This window comes from Herpailurus yagouaroundi, unplaced genomic scaffold (genome assembly GCF_014898765.1).
Source record: "Herpailurus yagouaroundi ecotype Mexico unplaced genomic scaffold, PumYag 77, whole genome shotgun sequence".
Taxonomy (NCBI): domain Eukaryota; kingdom Metazoa; phylum Chordata; class Mammalia; order Carnivora; family Felidae; genus Herpailurus; species Herpailurus yagouaroundi.
Window position 1 is genome coordinate 31,415,075 of NW_024412388.1, and position 19,955 is coordinate 31,435,029.

At 41.5% G+C, this 19,955-nt stretch overlaps 1 protein-coding gene across 1 annotated transcript in view; it reads left to right on the forward strand.

Moving 5' to 3' along the window:
* The window catches only part of SMAP2 (small ArfGAP2), a 48,161-nt gene extending 31,169 nt beyond the window's left edge, over positions 1-16,992 (forward strand). Inside the window, exons 2-10 of the mRNA XM_040469784.1 lie at positions 163-296; positions 1,568-1,653; positions 2,626-2,704; positions 6,365-6,451; positions 7,483-7,564; positions 8,813-8,922; positions 9,738-9,903; positions 10,358-10,674; positions 15,633-16,992. Coding sequence (XP_040325718.1) covers positions 163-296; positions 1,568-1,653; positions 2,626-2,704; positions 6,365-6,451; positions 7,483-7,564; positions 8,813-8,922; positions 9,738-9,903; positions 10,358-10,674; positions 15,633-15,758 — 1,187 coding nt within the window. The 3' untranslated portion in view covers positions 15,759-16,992. The remainder of the gene's footprint in view (positions 1-162; positions 297-1,567; positions 1,654-2,625; positions 2,705-6,364; positions 6,452-7,482; positions 7,565-8,812; positions 8,923-9,737; positions 9,904-10,357; positions 10,675-15,632) is intronic.
* The last annotated feature ends 2,963 nt before the right edge of the window (positions 16,993-19,955 follow it).

The following is a 19,955-nucleotide window of genomic DNA, read 5'->3' on the forward strand; positions in this document are numbered from 1 at the left end:
CGATCCATGGAGAAGTGAACCAAATCAATAAAAAAAGGTGAATGTGGTAACAATTCTCTCATTTATGTTCTAGCAGAAATGTCTGATAATCTAAATATTCCAGCTTGGGCCTTGAATGTTGTTTTAATTTGTACTTTAATGCCCTGTTCTCGACCTTCACAGGGCCACGATGGGCCTCCTGGAACATTGGTGTATTCATCTGCATTCGATGTGCTGGAATCCACAGGAATCTGGGGGTGCACATATCCAGGGTAAAATCAGTTAACCTCGACCAGTGGACTCAAGAACAGATTCAGGTACTTAAATAGTCCAACAGTATGTCAGCTGCTCTCATATTTCCATGTAAGAGCAGTTCCAGATGAATTTCAGTCAGACTGGGCACAAAGGTGAAAATAAAGGAAAATTTAGTTGTCAAACACGTATGTCAAATTCTTATACCTTAATAGAGAAATTTGTAATCTTTATAGTTAAGATACAAGTTATTCTACTTATATTTTACTTTCTTCAAAACATAGTCTATGGTCTAGGATCCCATGGGTATACCCCCAAGGTATAAAGGGGGATCTTTGGATTATTTTATGAGACCCCTGGCATTTGCAGATCTAACATTTGTAGTTTTAGATAGTCACGCACACACACACACACACACACACACACCCACCCTCCAACTTCTAGACTTACAATATTTTATTGCTAAAATGTCTATGCAAATCTTGCTTGCTGTTACGTTGGTGGGCTGGGGATGAGATACTTAAGTTAGTGAGACTAGATGGCTTAAGATCTGCACCGTGATATGGCTTCATTATTCTCTATTTTCTTCCTGCTTTGAAACTTTTAAACGTAATTAAATTGTTTTTTCTTTTTTGGGGGGTGGAGAGGGGGAGAAAGGATCTAAAGAAAACAGTTGCTAAAGTTGGCAATAGAAATAAGAGGTTATTCTTAACCAGAAAATGGCTTTAGAAATTAGACTGCTTTTATTGATTCAGTAAAAGTCTAAAAGATTAGTTATATTTTTCAGTTACACTTTATTTTATCTTATGGAGGAAATTACATGCCATAGAGGTATTTGGGAATTTGAAGATTTAAAAACTCTTGGGATTTGTCCCTCACAAGTGCTAAGGAATCTATTTCAAAGGCCTCATGGGAAACACATTTATTGGTAATAAAGCTGAATAGATTAATTAATAGTATAAACTCAGAATTGTAGTTATTGCCCAATTATTGCCTGCCTGATTCGGTACTGATTATTGCCTATCAAGTAGACATTTTGATTGGTAGTTATGTGTCTTGGGCCCTCAAATGGGATCTTGAATTATTACTGAATTAAATGCATCTTGTCAGATGAATCTTTCAAGAAAAAGAACTCGGGGAGGGGGGTGGGAACGACAACCATGGGAGCAAATGGTTGGCAGTGGAGAGAATGGTGTTCTGGAAATCAGGTATGCACATAGATCTTGGTTCTGCCATTGTTTGGTTGGTCCTTCAGTTGTAAAATGCTGCAGTTGGGTGAGTTTTCCAGTTCTTTTCTCATCTGACATTCCACGTGTCCCCATCTCTTTGATTGCAGTGCATGCAAGAGATGGGGAACGGAAAGGCAAACCGACTCTATGAAGCCTATCTTCCTGAGACTTTTCGGCGACCTCAAATAGACCCGTATCTTTTTTGGAGCAACTTAGAAGGCTGAGTGGTATTTTGGTGTTTGGGGAAAGTCACACAAGACTCAAGCCCCGTGATCTGACTGGGCCGTCTCTATGTGGTTTAGACAAAGTCTTTCTTTCTTCTCTCCTGCCACCAACACATACAAAAAGCATATGTGTACTTTCTGATGTCGGAATGGTGCTGTCACATGGGGAAGATTCATTCAAGAATTAAGACTGCAGTAGTTCACTGAATTCTCCCACAAAGTGACATCTCTGATAGTCTTGGCATCTCTGAAACTATTGTGTGCTGAAAAGAGTAGATTACTGTGCTGTATTGAATCAGTAAAACTACCATTCATTTTTAAATGCCTTTTCTGTGTCCTATGTGAAAGAATTAACTGTTACTGACCAGCTAATCAATAACCTTCTTCCCCTGTCAACAGGGGATAGCACCCTACTCACAACACCAAACCCCCTAAAGGCAGTGCTTCTCAAATGTGGTTTGTAAACTGTCTCACTAGAGTTTGCCTTTTGTTGGGTGCAGGTGGAACCTGTTAAAATGTAGATTTGGGGCCCTGCAAAAGATATGCAGCAGAATCTGGTAGTGGGTCACAAGAGTTAATAGCTTGAAGGGCACTCAGTTGCCTTTGTTTAAGGCCTATTGACCTAAGGGTTTTAAAATAGATAATTGACTGCTGTACCAGTATTCTAGAAGAGCCACAGGTTCCTCTGATGTCCATATGAAGAATAATCCCATTTGCTGCTATCATTACCCTGAAGGAAAGTCATAGGAAATGGCAGTAATGGTGAAGGAGGCATTGTAAGGTTTTGGTCGGGGAAACTGCATGTGAAGAAACAGGAACCATATGGAGAAACCAGGCAGGAGGGAGAGGGGAGAACAACGTTACACTGAATACAGATTGACCTATTGTAGTCATACTGTGGGAAAGATTTGTTTGACTTATCCTTAATAAGCTTTCTGCAGAGCTGTCGAGGGATTTATTCGAGATAAATATGAGAAGAAGAAATACATGGACCGAAGTTTGGACATCAATGCCTTTAGGGTTGGTTATCAAGCTTTGTTCATAATGAGTAGTTTGCTTATTAATCAGGCCAGGGAAGAATTTGAGAAGAGCCACTGAAATACTCCAAAGCCATTTTTAAAAAGTAGAAAAAAGCCAATTATTGAGTCAAGACCATGAAATATGGAGCAGACTTCTGCATCAGGGACAGATAGGGCAAATCATTAGTGAGTTCTTTGCCTTGATCTGTATTTAGGTGTTAGTGATTCCCACTTCCAAATTGTTTCTTCAAATGGACATATTAGGCATACTAGATCAAACAATAATATGTGTAAACATGTGTGTGTATATGTGCATTTTTTCTGTAAATGACGTCAACAAAATTAATGAAATCACCAGAGTTTTTCTTCAGTTTGGCCAGCATGTATTCCCAGTGTGTTGATGGGCTAATTGCCAGTTGGGACCCTGTTCCTGAGAAGGGTTTTAGGAGGAGACTACTAGTTGCCAAGCTCGCTTTCCATCCTAGGCATGTGGTTAGAATCAAATACGATGTCTGACAGCTAAGGCAAGTATAATATACAGGAGGAAATACAGCATGGTTTCTGGAAGAAGAAGATAGGTCTGACTAATGACAGCTAAAGGAGAACCAATATTAATTATTTAGACCTAAAAAAAACTTTTGACAAGATTCTACAGTAAATTTGCTTAGGAATAATTGACTATTTCTTTGTCTGCAGAAGTATAGAGAAGAGAGTATGGGATTCTCCAGCTCTCGCACGCATGAGCCCTGTCTGTCTGTCTGTCTGTCTATCTATCTATCTATCTATCTATCTATCATCTATCTAGTTTTACATTTTAATGGGGTTTGTACTAGCCCGTGAAATCACTTAAATTTTCACAGGGCTCTAAGTCCTTCCAGGGAATTTAAAGTCAAACTAATTGGAACATACTCCAGATTGATGTTTTGGGTTTGTGTGAAAAGGGCCATCAACTTGTAGGTGAGTTTCAGTGTAGGCAGGGAAGTGCAAGGTAATACATTTAGTTGGGTAAAGATGATTCCTTCTGAACTCAGTGTGAGGGACTCTTACTTGTGGTCATCCAGAAAAGGAACCTGGAATTTATCCTAACCGTTTCAAGAGAGAATTAACCCAGTGTATAGCCACAGCTTGGATGGCATCATCAAAAAGAGTTTGGAACCAAAGCACACACATCTCCTTTTATTTGTAGAAAACTATGGTCTGCTTAGCTCTGTTAATTGTACCAAAAGATAAGAAATCATACAAGGTCAGAAAAGAGTATCTGAGACAATCCAGAAGATGGGGGAGGAGGGAAGAGTGGCCGTATGAAGATAGTGTTCATTCATAATTATGTTGCTGCTGTACTGTACCCATGTAAACAGCCCGTTTTAATCACGGAATGTTTTCACTTAGGGAGGAAATACCTCCTGTTTACCAAAAATCTATTCCAAAAATTTTTTCTTTGATGTACTTAGTTTTAAAAATATCCTTGTGAAGATTTATATGCCAAGAATTAATATTTGCTAAGTGAAGACAGTATCAAGTTGAAAAGAAAGTGGTTCTGTTAATTAAAGAGTATTATTTTTAAATGGACAGAGAAAGCGTTTTTAACTTTGAGAAATTAAGTGTTCTGTATTAAAACATTGCACCATGTGTGGAACAGACATAGCCACACGTGTTCTTTTGTGATTAAAATATCATATTACAGGTAATATGAAAATTGAAGTGGAAAATCTATGCCTACTCTTATCATCTTTACCAATGATTATCACCTTGGTGTGTTCCCTCCTTTTTCCTATGTAGTTACTTTCTGGAGGCCTAATTATAATAGTTATATAGATTGTCTACTATTTTCATTCAATTTAGCATATCATATGTTTTTATGTACTTATATAGTGTTCATAGCTTTTAATTGTTACATCCTTCAGTGAGTAACTAGCTCACAGTATATTTTACCATTTTCCTTCTGTGGAAGAGACAATATAGGAGACAAGAGAGAGTGTTTAAATTTTCCTTCAGCATAGATAATTCTGGGGTGAACTTCTTGCTGCATAGAGTTATATTTCCATATTTTGGATTATTTTCTTAAGATACGTTACAAGATACGGTATTATCTAGGTTGAAGGGCTTCAGTATTTGTCTCTTCCTCCTTTTGCTGGTATACTTTCCAGAAGTTGTACTGTTTTATACTCTGTTCTCAGCGTCATGTAAGAGGGCTAGTTCATCCATATCAACATTAGGTATTACTGAGATCTTTCTCCTCTCAAAAAAGTATTTTAAACTTCATTTTTTGATCATAGGCAAGGCTGAACATTTTTTTAAATGTACTTCCTTTTATATGCCTGTCTTAAGTTTACTCTGTGGTTCGTTTGTTTTTGTTTTTGTTTTTGTTTTTTTGCATTTAAATGTTAAAAATGTGACAACATTTATTTGCTGTTAAAAATGTGACTAATAACATTATAGTCTATGAAAGCATTATGAAACTGCCTCTGGAAGTAACAGAAACTGAGACATTCTGATCTTTTATTTTTGAAGTGCTTTTGGTTTTATTCAGGATACCCTAAAAGGGATACTTTAATCCTTTTGCTCTTTTTCTTTTTTTTTTTTTTTGCCTTATTTCCTTGATTTTTGTTTCCCTAATCCTTAAGCTTGAAATTACAGTTTATTTCCTGACTTTTAAAAAAGGAGATAAAGACTGAGAAGACTTATGATTGAATTTAAAAATCCTTAAGCTTGAAATTACAGTTTATTTCCTGACTTTTATTATTTTTTTTTTTAATTTTTTTTTCAACGTTTATTTATTTTTGGGACAGAGAGAGACAGAGCATGAATGGGGGAGGAGCAGAGAGAGAGGGAGACACAGAATCGGAAACAGGCTGCAGGCTCTGAGCCATCAGCCCAGAGCCTGACGCGGGGCTCGAACTCACGGACCGCGAGATCGTGACCTGGCTGAAGTCGGACGCTTAACCGACTGCGCCACCCAGGCGCCCCTTTCCTGACTTTTAAAAAAGGAGATAAAGACTGGGAAGACTTATGATTGAATTTAAAAACACAAGGGAGAGAGTGCCTGGGTAGCTCAATTGTTTAAGCATCCGACTTTGGCTCAGGTCATGATCTCACAGTTCGTGGGTTTGAGCCCTGCGTCAGGCTCTATGCTGACAGCTTGGAGCTTGGAGCCTGCTTCGGATTCTGTGTCCCCCTCTCTCTCTGTCCCTTCTCCACTTGTGTTCTGTTTCTCTCTAAAAAATAAATGAACATTAAAAAAAAAAATAAAATCACAAAGGATATCTGTCAAGTAAGATGAACATGAACTTATTCACTGTTGTACCAAGGTGAGGCGGCTCCCCTCCAAGCATGAGCAAGTTAAACTTGAGTCACAAAGGGGCAGCAAACTGGTAAAACGTTTTTAACTTCTATAGATAGCCTAGACTCACAGTTCAGGAGTCACAAATGAGTTAGACAGAATGAGGAGGTACTTAATGGTATGTGAAAGATGTCTCTTACAGCACTAAGGCTAATGTGGAAGAGGCCAGCTCTCATGCCCCATATGAAGAAACCCCCAAGTTTGTCAGACCCTGCATCCGTTCAACAGGAATATTTTGTGTCCTTTTTGCACATTTGGAATTATAATTTTCAAACTATTAGTCACGTGTGTTCTTTGTCTTGTTTTGTTAAATCATTATAGAAAGAAAAAGATGACAAGTGGAAAAGAGGGAGTGAACCAGCTCCAGAGAAAAAAATGGAACCTGTTGTTTTTGAGAAAGTTAAAATGGTACGTGGGAAAGTCTTTGCACTGGGTGGATGACCTCAGGTGTGTGTATATGTGGAGGGGAGGGGTAGGAGGCCTTCTGGTGGGTGGGGTGCGGTTGATAGCATACTGCACCACTTTTCCTGGGGCCCAAGGGTTCCACATTTACATTAGATTGCCTGCTGCCATTTCTGCTGCTTTCCCATCGCCTTCTTGCTGCCTCAGCTGCTCCGTGACACTCCTCCTTGGGGCTGGTTGGGAGTTTGGGAACTGCATCTGCCCTTCTGAGCAGGAGGCACGTTCCATGCCGGAATGCCTAGGCTATGTGATACCTTCTGAGCAGATGCTACATTAATCCTTCTCTCTTTAGACCCTCTCTGCCTCATTTTCCTGTTGCAGTTAAGAACAGTCCAGAAGCCTGGCCGTACTAATCCATTGCACTCCTTCTTGTATTCTTGCTCTGTCATATTGAAGTAGACACCTTTCTTTTTTCACAGGACATTGTGGCTGTAGTAGTAGATACCCTAATGTAAGAGCTTGGAATCTTGGGAGAGAGGACTTTTTACTATTTGCTTAAGGAAGAGTCTTTTATCATCACTCTGAGTCGCACTGCCTGCAGAACACAGTCCTTAATGATATTGGCAGAGTGAATTAGGTAATCTTTAAAGTGATCTCCCTTTTGGTATCAAAGGTTTTCTAATCACTGGGAGATTTGTTGGCTCTTGGCTCTTACACCGTCAGACACCCACCTTTGTTCTTGGCTTTTCCTGGGACCCAAACCTGCTGTTTTGGTTGGACCTCCTGGTGTGGTTGTCCTGGTTTCAGAAAGCCAAACAAGCACAGACGATATTTTTTTCACTTTAGGCTTGGTTTATGCACTCATACTTCCTGACTTGATTCTTTCACCTGACACTTCCTGAGTTTTGTTTCTTTGGTAACCCTTTGAATAACAGCAGCCATACCACAAGAATACCTGTGGCTTTACAGTGAAGAGGGGGGAAAAAAGCGTTCAAAAACACCTGCTTATTTCTTTCTTTAACATATTTTCACCTTAGCCACAGAAAAAAGAAGATCCACAGCTACCTCGGAAAAGCTCCCCGAAATCCTCAGCACCTGTCATGGATTTGTTGGGCCTTGGTAAGAATCAGACTTTTCGGGGCGCCTGAGTGGCTCAGTCCGTTTAAGCGTCTGACTTCGGCTCAGGCCATGATCTCGTGGTTTGTGGGTTCAAGCCCCGCATGGGGCTCTGTGCTGACAGTACAGAGCTTTCCCTCTCTCCACCCCTCCACCGCCCCCAGCCCAAGATTACTATACTACTCACACTTTCTTTCTCTCTCAAAATAAATAAATAAACTTAAAAAAAAAAAAGTCAGACTTTTCCACTCCCATAATCTTACAAATTATGATGAGTTCTCAGTCACCCTGGGAAGATAGGTGGAGATGGGATTCTTCAGTTTGTGTCTTCATCATTTAGATTGTTCTCTCATGTTTTTCCTGTTGTTTTACGTCTGAGCAGTTGTTCTAAGAAGTGTTTACGCTTTTCAGAATGACAGTATAGTGTCGTGGTTTAAGAGCATGGCCTTTGGAGTCAGAGGTCCATCTCTCCACTTGCTATCTATGTGACCCTGGGTAGTTTGCTTAACCTCTGAACAGTACTTTCCTAATCTGTGTCTGCAAAGATGATAACAGTCTCTACTTCAAAAGTGCTGGAAGGATTAAATGAGATAGTGCCTCTCAAGCTCTTAGCCTCTTACCTGGCACATACTAATCATTCAGTAAAGGTCAGCAAGCTTCACTAAAGCAGCACCTGTGAGCCATGCCCCAGCCCTCTCATTTTTCAGGTGCAGCCTGTTTCTGAGATGGCCTATTATTACCTGTGTTTATTTTTCTCCAAACCTTTGAAACCCTGAACTAGCAGTTCTGCCCCTTTCAGAAATAGAGTACTCTTTACCTTTCACAGATCTGACGGCTATACTTTAGTACATTTCTGCTGATTTAGGTTATTGGCTATTTAGGTTTATAATTTCTGTACCTTTCATTTTCATTTATCTCTGAAAAAGAGATAAAAGCTACACAGCTTTACCCCTCACATAGCTGGAAGGGAGCCAGCCAGCCCGTTTGCTGTGGTGCTAATATAGCCTTCAGGCCTGGGTTTCTGCTGCCCTGTGCCTGATAGCTGGGCTGCAGGCTTCTCTGGCATGCTCCTGGGAACATAGGGTGAGGTCTTTTTTGAGAGGTCCCATCCAAGCTGGGTGGTTTCAGAAGCCTAGATTTCCAGGGCCCTGATGGAGCATAGGCCTACTCTGTCTGCTTCTCGTCTAGAATAGAAGAAAGACATGGACTTAATGAGCAGTGCTACAGGTTAGCTTTCATCTCTCTTTCCAGATGCTCCTGTGTCCTGCTCCATTGCAAATAGTAAGACCAGCAATACTCTAGAGAAGGATTTAGATCTTTTGGCTTCTGTTCCATCCCCCTCTTCTTCAGTTTCCAGAAAGGTGAGTCACGTGGGCTCCTCCGAATTAAAGAGCATTTTGAAAAGGGTAATTTTGATAACTTAGTAATGGAGCCAAGTCATACTTCCTTGGTGGAATTGGACTTCGGTTTTCTTGATTTCTTGATTCTTCCCTTAATATTGTCATCTCTGTTAGAGCCCAAGATTACTATTCATTCCATTTTGTCTCCTGCCCCAAAAGAGTGAGTCCTTTGAGTGGGCTTCTGTTGAAGGTGTGTCACCTTATAAAGGCTGCTACTTTAGGTCAGCTCCTCAGCGTGAGTTACTGCCAGAGAATTTGTGGGTTTGAAAGACTTGAAACTGTTAATGACCACCATCTGTGGAATGCCTGCTTAGGACCAGGCACAGTGCTAGGTGATTTTGTATATCAGCTTGCATATTTCTTTTATAATTTAAAATATTTACCACAACCCTACAAAACAGGGAGTTTATTGATGAGGAAACATGAATTCAGAAAGGTTATGTGACTAGCCTCTCATCATGCAACTAGTAAATGGCTGTGCTGGGACCTAAACTCCATTCTCTGTGGCTGCATCATTTGTAGGTTGTTTTTATTTGTTTGTTTGTTTGTTTGTTTTTCACCAAATCTGTAGATTTGTTCTGTAGATCAAAGAATTGTACCAGAACTTAACTATCCGGTGTTTTCACATATTTGTATGGTAGGAATGTTAGGAAGCTATTAACTTGAGCCGTGAATTCTTATTGCAGATGTTAGAAGCGGCAGAGAGATGAGGGAGGTCCTTACCGAGACCCCTGTGAGGACCATTCCAATTCTCCCCCTCCCCTCTTTGCCCTAAGGTTGTAGGTTCCATGCCAACTTCAGGGAGTGCTGGCTCTGTTCCTGAAAACCTGAACCTGTTTCCAGAGCCAGGGAGCAAATCAGAAGAAACAGGCAAGAAACAGCTCTCAAAAGACTCCATCCTTTCACTGTATGGATCCCAGACACCTCAAATGCCTGCCCAAGGTAGAATTCATGGGGGTGGTGGCAAAATGCCAGATAGAGACAAGAGGACTTATATGCAAGAATTATTTGTTGTAATAGGGAGCAATTGCTTTGGGGGCCAGGACGTTATACTGTAAACAAACCTGAACCTGACATTTTTTTGTGAAGCTACGAAGTGTCAGCAGATGGGTAGTAATGTAACTCAGAGCCATACTCCTGTGGGGTCTGGTGTCACACTTGTGTGAAGTCTGACTCAAGGTCTGGACCTGGACCCTAAAAGGAAAGTGGCTAAGTCGGCAGCCCACTGGTAAGCTGTCGCAAGCCTTGTAGGGAATCTATTTTGCTATGTAAACGAGCATTATGAGTTGAGTAGAAATGCTACTGAGAAATTCTAGCTGGAAAGGAGTAGCCAGTGAGAATTTAGATTGACTTTGTGCACTTTCCTCTTAAACCTGTGTGTGTGTTTTCTTGGCAGCAATGTTCATGGCTCCAGCTCAGATGGCGTATCCCACAGCCTACCCCAGCTTCCCTGGGGTCACACCTCCTAACAGCATAATGGGGAGCATGATGCCCCCTCCAGTAGGCATGGTAGCTCAGCCAGGAGCTTCTGGGATGGTTGCCCCCATGGCCATGCCTGCAGGCTATATGGGTGGCATGCAGGCTTCAATGATGGGTGTGCCAAATGGAATGATGACCACCCAGCAAGCTGGCTACATGGCAGGCATGGCAGCTGTGCCCCAGACAATGTATGGGGTTCAGCCAGCTCAGCAGCTGCAGTGGAACCTTACTCAGGTAAGCTACCCCATTTACTTGGGATGAGGGTTTTTGAGCCTTCCTCAAGGCCATCTCATTTTGTCTCTTCCTTATTCTTTGAATCCTTACAGTGTAGATGAGATATAACGCAGAGACCTTCTTAGGTTTGCCACGCCCTTTTCTTTTCCAGATCTGCCCAATGGCAGATTTTCTGAGGAGTTCTGGGTTACTGTAAAATGAGGGCAACTGCCTAAATCTAAATTTCTCCACACTTATATTAAAACAATAGCAGAAACAACCTATACAGGTAAACAAGGAGTGCAAATAAAACCACTTATAACCCATGACTACCACATCCAGTAGACAGAATACTCCAAACTTCAAGTTACATGGTGGGATCAACCAAATCCAGCAGAGCCATCATCAGAGAGACTTGTGTGGAAAGACGAGAAGATGCAGGGGGCTAGAGGTGACAGAACATAGATAAAATCATCCCCTAGAAAGAGAAAGACGTATCTCAATCAGGGGCACATTGAGAAGAGATCTGAGACTTAGCAACTAGAACTCTGGTTACGTGGAGAATTGAAAATGAGGGGCTTGAAATATACACGGTAATAGGTGGTAGCTCTGGAAAAGTATTGCTTCAAGGGTAATGGAGGTGACTTAGAAGGAAGAGGTGCCCTTTGGGGACCTGGTAGTGAAGGGAAAGTAACAAATGAGAAGTGGAAAGAAGGAATTACAAGATGAGAAGATAAACCATCCTCTTCCCCCCATCCAAATAATCATTTCACTATAGTGACAGAAGAGGGCACTCTTGAACTAAGAAATCTAGCAAGCTTCCCCAAACCACTCACACCTGGCTGTAGTATTGCTGATTCAGAAGAACAAGGCACTACAAAATAAACAGAAGGTGGCAAGTGACATTTATACAGAACTATGGGAAGAAACTAGAAAATGAAAATCAAACCATTTCAATAAATGAAAATTCTCCCCCCCAAAACGGCCATGAACAGAAGAAAACTGTTACACAAACCACCAACCTGAAGGAAATGTCCTTTAATACTGGAAGACGAAACAGCTCGAACCAGAAATTTAAAAGCTTAGAACCAAAATGGACAAAAAACTGGAAGTTGTGAAATGAAACTACTAAATTCGGGAAGTAAATTGAAAAAAGACAATTACATAGAAATAAAGACTGAATTACAAGTTACCCAGAGAAGAATAGATTCAACTGAAAATATGTTTGGCATTGAAGAAAGTCATGAAACAGGTAAGAGAATGGAAACTAAATATAGAAAGCAGGAAAATAAATCCAAGAGAAAGTGATACAGAAATTAAGCAAAGAAGGCCTAACATAAATATATTTGGAGACTGCCAAAGAAGAAAAACAATATAGTGGAGCAGAATTAATATATTTAAATCTGTAATACAAGAAAACTTCCTATAAACAAAAGACTTGAATACAATATTGGAAGAGCCTACTGTGTATGGAAAAGTTGATCCAGAATGGTCAACTCTAACATAGATCTCAGTAAACTTTGAGACTTTATGGAACAAGAAAAATTCTCAGGGCTCCAACCCTTTTCTTACCACCACCCAACCCCCAAGATCTGCCATCTATAAAGCAAAAGGAACAGACTTCTAATAGCAACAGACAAAACAACAACAAGGTACTCACGTACACATGAGACAGATATTTTATAGCTAGACAAGCTATCATCCTTCAAGGATTGAAGCTATTAAAAAAAATCTTTGAAAAAATCTTAAGGGGCGCCTGGGTGGCGCAGTCGGTTAAGCGTCCAACTTCAGCCAGGTCACGATCTCGCGGTCCGTGAGTTCGAGCCCCGCGTCGGGCTCTGGGCTGATGGCTCAGAGCCTGGAGCCTGTTTCCGATTCTGAGTCTCCCTCTCTCTCTGACTCTCTCCCGTTCATGCCCTGTCTCTCTCTGTCCCAAAAATAAACGTTGAAAAAAAAAATCTTAAATATGTAAGAAGTCAAGACTAATAAGTCTTTCCTGAGGAGTATACCAGAAGACAAGCTTCATCCATTTAAGAGATGACTGAGGACATTTTGGCAGAAGGACCGATGATGATTAAATATTTAATTGAGAATCTAAAATTAAGGTAATGATAAGGGTAGAAGAATATATATAGTATTCTGAACAAGCAATGCAACTGAACATAATGGGAGGAGAAAGTGAGAAGGGGGAAGTAGAATAAACTGATTGTTAGGAAATAGGTGGAAGTCCAAGGATGAAATAAGCTGACAAACCAAATGGTAGAAGCTTGAGTACAGACTAAAGCAAGCAAAAGAAAGTATTAGCATAAAGGTAACCACTAGAACAAAAATGAAACTTTATAAATGCCAAGCAAATATTTTAGAATAAAATGGAATGCATAGACTATGAAGTACAGCAAATATAATAAACACAGCAAAAATGTAATGTGATAAAATTAAGACCAAACACATCAGTCATATCAATAGGTAGCTCTTCTATGAAAAGAAAAAGATGTTTAAATTGGCTCACAGAGCAATGGCTGATTTTACACTAGATGCAAAGAAACCCAACTGAAACAAGAGCGATTCCAAGTCTGAAAGCAAAGAGATGGGCGAAGGAGTATCGGTGGAGCAGCGTGCGTGCGTGTCCACACTTACGCATGCCCTTGCTATCTTTCTCAAGTTTAGGAGGCGATGTTTAACTGCTTTATAAAAACTGTCTTCATGCTTTCCTTTTTCTGGAGTCTGGAATCATTTATATAGTATTGGTCTTTGGAGATGGGGTGGAATTCGGAATTCCCATGTGCCACTGTATGGGCCTTTTGCTTTTTTTGTGTGTACTGATTCTTTGATAGCTTTCTCTGTTCTATGAAAGTCAGCTGTGGAAAACTCTAGGTGCCTAGATTAGCCAGTAAACCTAAGGTTTTAAATTCATTTATCAAAGATTATACCAAGCAGTCTGTCTCATGACTTTTTAGTTTCCTGTTCCAGTAGTTATTTCTCCCTTGTCATTTCCTATTTTGTATGTTTGTGTTCTCCTTTCCCTTTGCCCTTGCTTTCAATTAGGTTAACTGGTGGTCTGTTTTGTTAATTATATATATTTTTTTAAAACCCATAGGATTTTGTTTTATTTATTCCACAATTTTTTGTTTGTTTGTTTGTTTTTGACTTCAATTTCTGGTTTATCTCTATTGTTTCCTTCTTATGCTGTCTTTTGATTTACTTTTGCTTTTCTTTTTCTAGCTTTCATAGGTGGGATTTTAATTTGCCTATTTTCAGTCCTTCATGTTTATTTGTATATGTAATGAAGTGCTGTGAAACTGATTAGGACATGTCAAGAGGACATATGAGCCAACTTCCAGAGGCTCCCGCTGTCCAAACGTGGGATAGTGTAAACATCCAAAAGAGTGATACTTATGGATTATAACACTGAAGGGAAAAAAAAAAATCCATGAGTCCATAGTGATACATATTTTTAAATGGGTGTGGAAGAGAGAGGGAGGGAAAGCCTTATTTACACTGCCTTAGATTTACAGTGCCTAGATGCCTTATGGCATCTAGTAATTATAGAAAGAATAGGGTATTCACATATTCTCCAAGAAATACCCTTTAGATTACATACACATTACAGTGAAAAAAAACAGTGGATACTACCCTAGCCAAGTGCTCAAACATCAGATTAGCAACAATGGGACAAATTAACATCGTGTGCCTCCTGGTATCTTGTACTAAGAAGGACACAATATCACTTCTATAGAAATCTTGCCAAAAGTATTTAACTTGGATCCAATCATGAGAAAATGTAAGGTGAATCCAAATCAGAGGATTTACTGCAAAATAACGGCCTGGATTCCTAAAACGGTGTCAAGAAAGAAAAAGTGGTGGGGGAATTATTCTATATTAAAGGAGACAAGAGACGTGAAAATGAAATGTAACATATATTATTGTATTCATATCAAATTTCTTGTATTGTGGTTCTAGGAAAGTGTTCTTTCTTATGAGATGCCTCCTAACTTACTAAGAGATGAAACGTTATGTTCTGCAATTTTCAATGCTCATCAAAAATTCACATATATATATATATATATATATATATATATATATATATGAAGATCCCACACAAGATATATCTATCTCAGAGAGAAAATACGGCAAAGTGTTAACAATTGTGAATTTAAGGAAGGATTTATGGGTTTCGTTATATTCTTTCAGCTTTTCTATAAGCTTGAGGTTTTCTTTAAAAAATATTGGTGGGAGAAAAATAGAACTTCTCAAGAAAAACACTTGTACAGAAATGTACCAGGCTTGGGAAATTTAAGGCATTTTTCTTGATAAGTAGTTTCTTCTGTTCACTCCCAGAGGCCAGTCTTTCAGTCTCATTCATAAAGAGGCCTCAGTCCCACCCAGACCTTATTCCACTGGTTCTTTTCACCCAGCAACTTCCCTTCTCACACACTGAAGACATGTTGGTCTTTTTTTCTTTCTTTCTTTTTTTTTTTTTTTTTTTTTTTGCCTTCCTTTGTTCATTCTGAACAGTCCAGTTTCTCTTTCTTTTTCTCTGTGCTTGAGCGTGCACAAGCACTTCACTGACACTGACAGTAATAACTCTGCTGGAGATAGAACAGGAGCGCTGGTCCGGGGCTCATCTGTGACTCTCGGGGCCAGCAAGTTAACAATAGGCCCCTTCTTTTTAGGAGGAAAGACTAGAAAGGGAAAAAGAGAATAGCTTCTCACGATGCTTTTATGTTGACTAGCCCCAGGACTCCTTTCCTTCCCTGAGCACTCGTCTCTGTCAACATCTCCTTTCTGAAAAGTCCTTCATTTACGTGATCTGGAGCCCTCAAAATGATCTGTTAAGGTTCAGGGCAGATCTGTCCCATAACAGTTCCCCTTGTCTCATTGCCCCCTCCCCGCAGACAGAAGGACTCCTACCCTGTCTTTTTGCAGTAATTGGCTGCATGCCCACAGCCTGGTCTGAAAGTCTCCTCTCTCCCTTTCAGATGACCCAGCAGATGGCTGGGATGAACTTCTGTGGAGCCCATGGCATGCTGACCTATGGACAGTCGATGAGCGGCGGAAATGGACAGGCAGCAAATCAGACTCTCAGCCCTCAGATGTGGAAATAAAAAACACAACTCCTGTATGGCTACCACTCTCCTCAGCCCTCTCTCCCCCACTTTTCCTCTTTCCCCAACTCCTCCCACCCCATCCCCCTTTCCTACCTCTCTGTTTGGTTTAGAAATTACTCAATCTGTCGTTTGGGGGTTGGCATTCTGCCCAGCCCAGCCACTTCCCGGACACGCAGGCCTCTCTGTTGCTTTATGACGAACATGTCCCCTCGCCATCCCGCCTTCCTCTGCAGCCTCAGCCCCAGTCCTCTCCTGGCACCAGCACCTTAGGAATTGTTGGCAGAAGGCACTTAAACTGTGGGAGAAAAGTGCACACCTTTGAGTACCTTTCCCGTGAGGTTAAACCTCCTATCAGACTCTCAGGAAGGTCTGTAGGTGTTGTCTTTTAGGCAAAGAGGGGAAGGTGTAGAGGTACTTCCGTATGTGTTGCTAAGCTATTTCTGCATGTTTAAATTTGTGGTTGAAGAGGGAGGCATCATGCTCCCATAATTTATGGGAAAGAAGACAGTACTGAAATCAAATTAAATACCCCTTGCGTCTTAGGTCAGGTTGGCCCTAGCCCTGAGCTGAGGCAAACACCCTGCTGTAGGGATGAGCAAAAATACTACTCTACTTTGCCCTGAATCGAGGCTTCAGGACTCGCCGCTTCAGTCACCATTTATTAGCACCAAAGACTTTACGAAGGTCCCACACGAGAACACACACCCTGCCCCGCCTCCATGCTACCTGCAGTGGGATCTGGCTGTATGGCTGGAGGACCAGCCCCTCCAGCAGGAATGCAGAGCTTAATGTGTGTACTGCGTGTGTGTGTGTGGTGTGTGTGCGTGTGTGTGCGTGTGGATCCTTTCCCCATCTGCTCTGGGTGTTTTGTTTTGTTTTAGGTTTACACAGAGAGGAGTTAATTTATCAACAGCCTAAAACTGTTGCCACTTTTTCTTATAGTTTAAAAAAATTGCAGTCTCACAGATCGCTCTCTTCCTCCTCCCCCTTCTCTCCCAACCCGCCAGCCACTCTCTCATGCCTATGGTATCCCAGGCTGCTGTTCCCCCACCTTCTCCAGGTGTGTGAGGCAGAGAGCCTGGAGCTTTCCTCTCGGTCATTATTCACCCTGCGTGAAAATTAAAACGAGAAAACTTTGCTTAAAAGATTTCACCTGTGGGAACCACAATTCCTGGTTGCCTTTCTCCTGTGTATGTGTAAATTCCTTAATAAATATTGCAGGGAAGGACCATTTGCTTGGCTCTTGCTGTGTATCACTCACGGAGGAGGGGGAGCTGCACCTAGGTTTTCTGCTTTCCAGGCGCAGTTCCCCCGCTTCCTGGATTCTAAAAAAATTCTCTACTGGGCATGCCCCAAGGACAGGGCCCAGGCTCCGGTGGTCAGAGAGGGGACCTTTGTCCTTTGTCCAGTGGTGTCTGGAGGCGTGCGCTGAGGGAACCGTGCTTGTCTGCTCCCGCTAGAGCCACAGAACACGGAACCCAGAAGTCCTTTACTCCACAACAGATAGAGAAGCCGAGAGCCACCTCCCTTCCTCCCACCCTCCCTTCTTTCCTTCGAGGACACCTTCTAAATACCTTCAGAGGTAATGAGAGGATAGCACAGTGGCGAAGAAAGTAAGCTCTGGAGCAGGCTGCCAATATTCATATCCCCTCCTGGGCAAGCTACCGAACCCCTGGGTCTCAGTGTAGAGTGGAGCCAGTGGTCAAATGAGGCAATTCCTGTGGTACATTCTGCGCGGCGTTGGACCCTGAGCGTTCAAATGTTAGCAAGTATCGTGAAAGAAGAGGACTGAGCCTTGGGACCCATCAGCTTGTAGAATTTGGGAAGAACAGATGAGCAAAAATGAATCTGACATAGTTTTTGCTCTTAAGTTCACAGTCTCATGGCACGACAGATTTAGAATTGCTTATACGGTATATTACGGGAGCTCAGGGGCTCCTAGCCCAGTCAGGAATAACTCTCTAAGGATCAGGGTGTCAGAACTAGTCTTACAGGGGAGGTAGGAGTTAACCAGCAGGTTGGATGTGAGCGGGGAGAAGAGTATAAAAGACAGCACCCTGTGAACAAAGATAAAGAGCAAGAACATTTGGGGAAGCGCAAGCAGTTCATTGTATGGTCTGATGTGAGTCGGTACGGGGAGAAGTGAGACTGAGGTACGGCCAAGCCAGATCATGGGGGCTTCCTATGCCCTAGGAAGGAGTTAGCCTTAGTGTTGTAAATGGTGAAGTGACACAGAGTTGAGTTTGAGGCTGCTCACTCTTGCACTGCTGAGAACAATGTGTTCGAGGGAACAAGACCAGATCTAGTGGGCCAGAGAGATGGCGAAAGCTGAACCCAGGCCATGGTAGGTGGGGGTAGGGGAGAATGGAGTGAGAGCAGCATCTCATGAACTGCGTATGAGGCATGTGAGATGCTAAAAGGTGTCCCACAACACCGAAATAAGTTTGGGAAAGACCTCATGTTATATCGCCTCTTGTGCATCTTGAATATAATATCCACATAGTAATGGCTCTGAAAAGTCCTGTGGTAAAGACTTAAAAAAAATCAATAGGCCAGGGCGCCTGGGTGGCTCAGTTGGTCAAGCCTCTGACTTCGGCTCAGGTGATGATCTCACCGTTTGTGAGTTCAAGCCCCACATTGGGCTCTGTGCTGACAGCTCAGAGCATGGATCCTGTTTCGGATTCGGTTTCCCTCGCTCTCTGCCCCTACCCCACTCACGCCCTGTCTCTCTCTTTCTTAAAAATAAACATTTTTTTTTAATTTTTAATGTTTATTTATTTTTGAGAGAGACAGAGATAGAATGTGAGTGGGTTAGGGATAGAGAGAGAGGAAGACACAGAATCTGAAGCAGGCTCCAGGTTCCAAGCTGTCAGCACGGAGCCTGACGTGGGGTTCGAACTCACAAGCTGTGAGATCATGACCTGAGCTGAAGTCAGATGCTCAAACAACTGAGCCACCCAGGCGCCCAAAAATAAATAAACATTTTTTAAAAAAGATTCTTCCATGTCTCTCATGGCTTGAGAGCTCATTTCTTTTTAGCACTAAATAATATTTCATTGTCTGGATGTACCACAGGTTACTTATCAATTCACTTGCTGAAGGACATCTTGGTTGCTTCCAAGTTTTGACAAGGATAAATAAAATTGCTGTAAACACCCATGTGCAGGTTTTTGTGTGGACATAAGTTTCTAATTCATTTGAGTAAATAGCGTGGAGTATAATTGCTGGGTCATATGATAAGAGTATGATTACTTTTGTAAGAAACTGCCAAAACTCTTCCAAAGTGGCTGAACCATGCTGCATTCCTGTCAACAATGAATGAGTGTCCCTGTTGTGCCACATGCTCGTCAGCCTTTGGTGTTGTCGGTGTTTTCTATCATGGCCATTCTACCAAGGGTATGGTGGTATGTCATCGTTTTAATTTGTAATCCCCTACTGACATGATGTCGAAAACATTTTCAGATGCTTACTTGGTATCCATATGCCTTCCTTGGCGAGGTGTCTGTTCAGGTCTTTGCCTATTTTAAAGATCAGGTTGTTTTCGTAGTGTTGTGTTTTAAGAGTTCTTTGTGTACTTTGGATAACAGTCCTTTTTCAGAGGTGGTTTTTTGCAAGTAGTTTTTCCCAGTCTGTGGCTTGTCTTTTCATTTTCTTGAGTAAGACCTTTTTTTGTGTGTTTTTCCAGCATTTACCAAGACATTTTTTGGTGACATCCATTTTTTATCTGGAATATCTAATAACTATAGAATATTACTTGGGGAAAACAACCAGAAAAAAATATCTTAGGAATGAGAATTGGGAGGTCTCAGTAATGGATGAGATGTGGGATGGAGGGAGAGAAGGAATCAAATCTCCCACGTTTCTAGCTTGTGCGAGAGAATTAATAGGAGGAAAAGCTGGCTTTTCCCTCTCAGAGGGCAGCTACAGAAAATTAGAAGTTTGGTTTTAGGCATGGTGAATTTGCAATGCCTGTGGTATATTCAGGTCTGGTTGACCAGCTGGAAATGGATTTGAGTCTGAGGTTTGTTCAAGGAAGAAGCCAAGATGGAGAAATGAACTTGAGAGTCAGCCCCATGGAGGTGGTAATCGATGACATGGGATTGGAGGGGAACATACAGGGTGGATTTTTTTAAATAAGAGCAGGAGCATCTGGGTGGCTTAGTCAGTTAAGCATCCAACTCTTGGTTTTGGCTC